Below are 6,423 nucleotides of genomic sequence, written 5' to 3' on the forward strand. Positions count from 1 at the left end.
TATACCATTACATATAATAAAAATTTTATTTCTTTTGAAACAAACTAATAAAAAAATAGTGTCAAATAAAATAGAACATACGAAAGCCCACCAAAAATATGTTACAAACTGATTAGTTTATTTGGCCAAGCGTTTTTTTTTGCTAAAAATATTTTTTTTTTGTTTTTTATAACTTTAAGGTCAGGACAAGATTTTAGAAGGAAAAAAAATGTTTGTTTTCTGAGTAGAAGCAAAAATAATTTTAGAGAAACAGAAAAAATAGTTTCTCTCCAAAAGTATTTTTTCAAGAAGCATTTGTGAAAAAAATATATTTAAAATTATTTTTTAACAGCTTGGCCAAATACTAATTACTGCTCAAAAATATTTTTCAAATTAATTAGACAAACATAAATTACTTCTCACCAAAAGTATTTTTTTTAAAGTTACTTTTTAAAATAAGTTAATTTTAAAAGTTTGGCCAAAGACAGTGATCTTTAAAATTAACGTCATTCCAGGAGGGAAGGCTACTACACCCCTAGCTTGTCTATTATCAATAATATTCCCCATTTTTATATGTGCTGCGTAATCAATTACGCACATATATACCTTGGAACGCAGAAGAGACTCAACGTATAATTAGTTAAACAGTCTCAATAATAAAATGTATAAAATACACCAAGCCAACCAGCTCACACCTAGATGAGCAATACAATAATCTATTTAATTACACTGTTATATACTATAAATATATTATCACCATATAGTATATACTTACAGAACCATCAAAGAGAGAGAGATCTATAGTTATTAATGGAGGGCAAGAAAAACACCATTAGTATACTCATGTTACCATGGTTAGCCCATGGTCACATAAGTCCATTTTTAGAGCTAGCCAAAAGACTTACAAAGAGGAATTTCCACATTTACATGTGTTCTTCTCCTGTAAATCTAAACTCTATCAAGAAAAGTGTGACAGAAAAATATTCTAAATCAATTGAATTAGTTGAGCTTCATCTTCCATCTTTACCAAATCTTCCTCCTTATTACCACACTACAAATGGCCTCCCACCCCATCTTATGAACACCCTTAAAACAGCTTTTGAAAGGTCAAGTCCAAATTTTTCCAAAATATTGCAAACTTTAAATCCTGATTTGGTCATTTATGACTTTATCCAGCCGTGGGCTGCTACGTTCGCGTCTTCTATGAACATTCCTGCTGTGCAATTCCTCACTTTTAGCGCTGCTGTCCTTGCTTTTGCCTTTCACATGTTTGAAAAGCGGGGGGAAGACTTCCCATTTCCTGAAATTTACCTGCGTAAATACGAGATGGTTCAGATGAAGAAAATTATGGAAGAATCAAAAGATGATAAGTCCCCATTCGACGAGGCACTTAGGAAATCTCGCGACTTTATTTTAGTGAAAACTTGCAAAGAGTTTGAAGGGAAATATATGGATTATTTTTCAAGTTTGGTTTCTAAGAAAATAGTCCCGGTTGGTTCACTCGTTCAAGATTCTGTCAACGAAGATAATAATGATGAAATCACACAATGGCTTGACAAGAAAGAAAAAAGTTCAACTGTGTTTGTTTCATTTGGGAGTGAGTATTTTTTATCCAAAGAAGAAATACATGAAGTAGCTCAAGGACTAGAGCTTAGTAAAGTGAACTTCATTTGGGTCATTAGGGTTCCACAAGGTGTAAAAAATAGTACTATTCAAGATGCATTACCAAAAGAATTTCTTGAAAAGGTAGAAGATAGAGGAATGGTTTTGGAAAAATGGGCTCCACAAGCAACAATTCTTAAACATAAAAGTATTGGCGGTTTTGTGAGTCATTGTGGATGGAGTTCTTTTATGGAAAGTGTGAAATTTGGTGTGCCTATAATTGCAATGCCAATGCATATTGACCAACCAATGAATGCTAAGCTTGTGGAATATGTTGGGATAGGACTTGAAGCAGTGAGAGATGATGATAATGGGAAGTTACAAAGTAAAGAGATTGCAAAGGTGATAAGGAAAGTGGTAGTAGAGGAAAGTGGGGAGGATGTGAGGAAAAAAGTTAGAGAATTGAGTGAGAAAATGAATGCAAAAGGTGATGAAGAGATAGATGGAGTGGTGGAAGAGCTTGTTGCACTGTGTAACAATAAATAATTAGCAATAAGATTATAGTCATATTCACATCCTTTGGCGCAGCATTTAAACCGGGGCATCATTTTATTTTACAAAGCATTTTTATGCTATTATTGTAATTTAATTGTTGTAATAGGTTATTTATCAAATTTGTCAGAGGCAGCTAGTAACTTTTTCTCCCTACAATTAACTTTCATATTTCGCATGATATAATTACCAACTTGACATAAAACTTTTATATTGTGATTATATATAATTAGCAATTGTAACGATCCGATCGGTCATTTTAAAAATTAGCGATCCGTTCAGTGGCTTAAGATCTCGAGCAGCTCCGTATAATATGTTATGACGTGCGTGCGTAGTCGAGTTCGAATTTTGAATGATTCGGGATTGATTTGGAAGAAGGATTCGTGTTTTAGAAGCTTAAGTGGTAAGAGTTGTCGGAATTTGACTTTCGTGTAGACGACCCCGAAATGGTATTTTGATGGTTCCAATAGTTTCGTACGGTGATTTTGGACTTAGGTGTGCATCCGGATTCGGATTTGGAGGTTCGTAAGGTAATTTGAAGCATTTTGGCAAAAATTTAAAAATTAAAGTTTTGGAAAGTTAAGAGGTTTGATCAAGAGTTGACTTTGGTGATATCGGGGTCGGATTTCGATTCCGAGGGTTGGATTAGCTCTGTTATGTCATTTGGAACTTGCATGCAAAATTCGGCGACATTCCTAATTGACTTGATATGTTTCGGTACGAGTTTTAGAAGTTAGAAGATTTGGAAATTTATAGGTTTGATTCGAGGTGAGATTCGTAGTTTCCACGTTGTTTGATATTATTTGAGGCCTCGAGTAGGTCCGTGTTATGTTATAGGACTTGTTGGTAGACTCGGACGGGGTCCCGAGGGACTCGGGTGAGTTTCGGACAAGCTTCAGACCATTTCTTTATGTTTTGAAGTGTTGGTTCTGTCATGTGGTTTCTCTTCATCGCGTTCATGTCAGAGGAGCCGCGTTCGAGTAATGTAATTTGGAGGCACGTTGAAAATGTTCTTCGCGTTCGCAGCTAAGGGTTCACGATCGCGGAAGTAGGAGTTCTGCTTCATCGCGTTCGCATTCGTTATTTCGTGATCGCGTAGTAGGCGACCAGGCTGGGGAAGGCCATGGGTGTTAGCCTTGCGTTCGCGGAGTGCCATCATGTTCGCGTAGCTTTAGATCCTTAGTTCACTGCGTTCGCACCTCTCCATTCACGTTCGCGTAGCACAATATTTGGCAAATGTTAATTTTTCTTCTTCGCGATCACATACATATATTCGCGATCGCGATTCTTGTTACTTGGGCAACAGAATATAATTTTCAAAATCGATGGTTTGGCCATTTTTATCATATATTGACTTGTAGAGCTCGGTTTTGAGTGATTCTTCATAGATTTTTCAAACAAATCCTTGGGGTAAGTGTTCTTCACTCAGAATTTATTATATTCCATGATTCTATCTTTATTTTTATCTAATAATTAGTGTTATGTGTTGAGAAAACTAGGAATTTTTGAAGAAATCTTTCAAAATGTAAAATGATGATTTGAAGAATGAATTGATGTCGGAAATTGATAATTTTTGTATGGCTGAACTCGTATTGGAATAGGTGTTGAAGTTTTGTAAATTTTATCGGACTCCGAGGTGCCGGCTCATGGTTTGACTTTTGGGTTGACTTTTTAATTTTAATTAGAAATCGAAGCCTTATTATCCGGAATTATTTTCTATAAGTTTTAGGTATGAATTGAAGTTATTTTTGTTAGATTTGAGCCGTCCGGAGGTTGTTTCACGCGAGAAGGTCATTTTAGAGTATAAGGCTTCTTTGAGGTAAGTATCTCGTCTAACTTTATGGGAGGGAACTACCGCTTAGGTATCGAGTCTTTTGTGCTAATTGCGTCATGTGAAGGCCGAGTACACGAGGTGACTAGTACGTGCCCGGACTTATTTGTGGAATTTGACTGTCTATTGCTCTTAGGTTCTTATGTCCATTAAATATAAAGTTGTTTTGTCATGTTAAATTCCTCATTTACTAAATTCATCTTTACATGTCTTAATTGAAATTAATTGCTTCATGTCCTACCCTTATTGCCGATTAAACTCTTATGTGCCTTAACTGAAGTTGTTGCCTCTTTTATTATCATGCTATCCTTTCCATAATTACTTAACCTTAATTGAAGTCATTATTATATCTTCTGTAATTTCTTAGCCTTAATGGAAGTTTGTTACCCCTTTCATTGTTGACGGATTCTTATCTGGGGTCATTGATTCATGCTATCTCTCTTGCTGTCAAATTGTACTTTTGTGGAATCCTTGTTACACATTACGTCACCCTTGTTAAACTATTCTTGTTGATACTATTATTTCCCTGTTGTGTCTTTCTGTGTGAGTTCGTTCTTCCGTTTCTTTGTGTTCTGAAGTTCTTGTGTTGATTTACTTCTCGTATTCTCGTGTTATTATCGTTGTTGTTGTTATATTCAGTGTTGTTGAGTCGAGGACAACACGTGGTTGTGATATTGAAACTGTTTTGTGGAAATGTTGTGAAAGTCAATTATTCTGAGTTGTTATTTTCTTGGCATATGTGTTTTTGTGAGAAAATTATCATGTGTTTGCACGAGGTTTCTGCTGTGCGGTTGTTATTAATACACATGCAGTGGTATAAGGTCTGGGTGTTGAAACACATGCGGTGAGATAAGGTGGGCTTGAAATGTGTGGCTAGTATGGGAACTACTAGAAGCTATGCGGTGTGATAAGGTGGGCTAAAACGCAAGATGCTATTTCGGAAAAATAATTTTCAAAGATTAAATATAAAGGTTTGCGTAGTGATATAAGGAATATTGTGATTTATTTACGATTTGAGACTACGAGGCGGTACCTCAGGAGTGCTCTTGTTATTATTTCCCCCATTCTGTGCACTTGTCTTTGATTGTTGTTTTCCTTAGCATACTATTAATTGTTTTTCTCAGTGTTGCACTATTTGCTCAGCTAAGTGTAGCTAATATTGTTGTGCTGCTCGCAGCTTCAAACTTCGTTGCTGCTTATGTTACACCATACATTTCATGGTGATCGTTGATTATGTGTCATTCATTGACTCTACTCTTATTTGTTGACTGGAATTATGGTAGAGCACTTGCACAAGCATACACGTAGTTAAATCACCCATATCGATTTTAAAAGGTGAATCCAGATGACATTAACCATTATACGTACTCTTGTCTTCTTGCCTTCTATGTGAGGATTGTTCTATTGGCACGTGAGTCGTCCGTGCGGTTATGAGTTGTAACGTGGGCACAAGATGCCAAGTGATTAGGGTTCATGAATTGGGACCCATGACCTGTGATTATGAGGTTCGGTACCTAGTGGAAATGCTTGAATAGATTTGGTGTGAAAGCGGTTATTCTCATTGAAATGTTGATGGCTTTCCCTTTATTTGGTTTTCTGTGGAGACTCAAGATAAACATGTAGACGTGTTCGCAGGTCTCGGAGTCACCTTCTGATATTTTCATTATACTGTTTAATTCCATCTGTGTATTCAGGGATTTTCTAGCAAATTTAGTAGACTTATGACTTGTACTACCGGTTTTGGAAATTATAATTTGTGTAAGATTTTTATCTTGTATTTTTCATTTGATGGTTGAATTCTTCTAATTATTTAGTAAGTGTTAGGCTTGCCTAGTCCTAGGGGCTAGGTGTCGTCACGACATCCTACAGAGGGAAATTGGGGCCGTGATAAATTGGTATCAGAGCTCTAGGTTCATAAGTGCTATGAATCATAAGCGAGTTTAGTAGAGTCTTGCAGATCGGTACAGAGACGTATATACTTATCTTCGAGAGGCTACAGAACTATTAGGATAATTTCACTTCTTTCATTGCTATCGTTCAAGTTTATTGATCTTGGAGTTTGAACTTTGTCATTCTATTCTCTCACAAATGGTGAGGACACGAGTTGCAGTTACCGACAACACTACCCCTAGAGCCGGCGTTACTAGGGGCCAGGGCAGAGGCCACGTGCTACATGTAGAGCACCCATCAGAGTAGCCGTTGAGGAGCCGTCAGTAGCTCCTGTTGGAGTACAGGTACCGGAGGTGCCTGTGGTTACCCCAGGGCTCCAAAAGACTTTAGCACGGTTCCTAAACATGTTTGGTACATTAGCTCATGCAGAAAGTTGATTTCGGTTGCACCAGCTACTTCACAGATCGGGGGAGGAGCTTAGATTTCCTCCGCACGTACTCCAGAGCAGCGAGTCTACGTTGGTCAGGTTCCATGTGTCATACTGACACAGCTTGTTGTCCCAGTTCAAC

The 6,423-nt window shown here is 37.0% G+C and overlaps 1 protein-coding gene across 1 annotated transcript; it reads left to right on the forward strand.

Moving 5' to 3' along the window:
* The first annotated feature begins 741 nt into the window (after nt 1–741).
* On the forward strand, nt 742–2,276 carry LOC104119661 (UDP-glucosyltransferase 29-like). The gene has a single exon (XM_009631233.4). It carries the CDS (start codon nt 790–792, stop codon nt 2,125–2,127), a length of 1,338 nt encoding a protein of 445 aa, XP_009629528.1. The 5' UTR covers nt 742–789; the 3' UTR covers nt 2,128–2,276.
* The last annotated feature ends 4,147 nt before the right edge of the window (nt 2,277–6,423 follow it).

The sequence above is a fragment of the Nicotiana tomentosiformis genome, chromosome 5, assembly GCF_000390325.3.
Source record: "Nicotiana tomentosiformis chromosome 5, ASM39032v3, whole genome shotgun sequence".
NCBI lineage: Eukaryota > Viridiplantae > Streptophyta > Magnoliopsida > Solanales > Solanaceae > Nicotiana > Nicotiana tomentosiformis.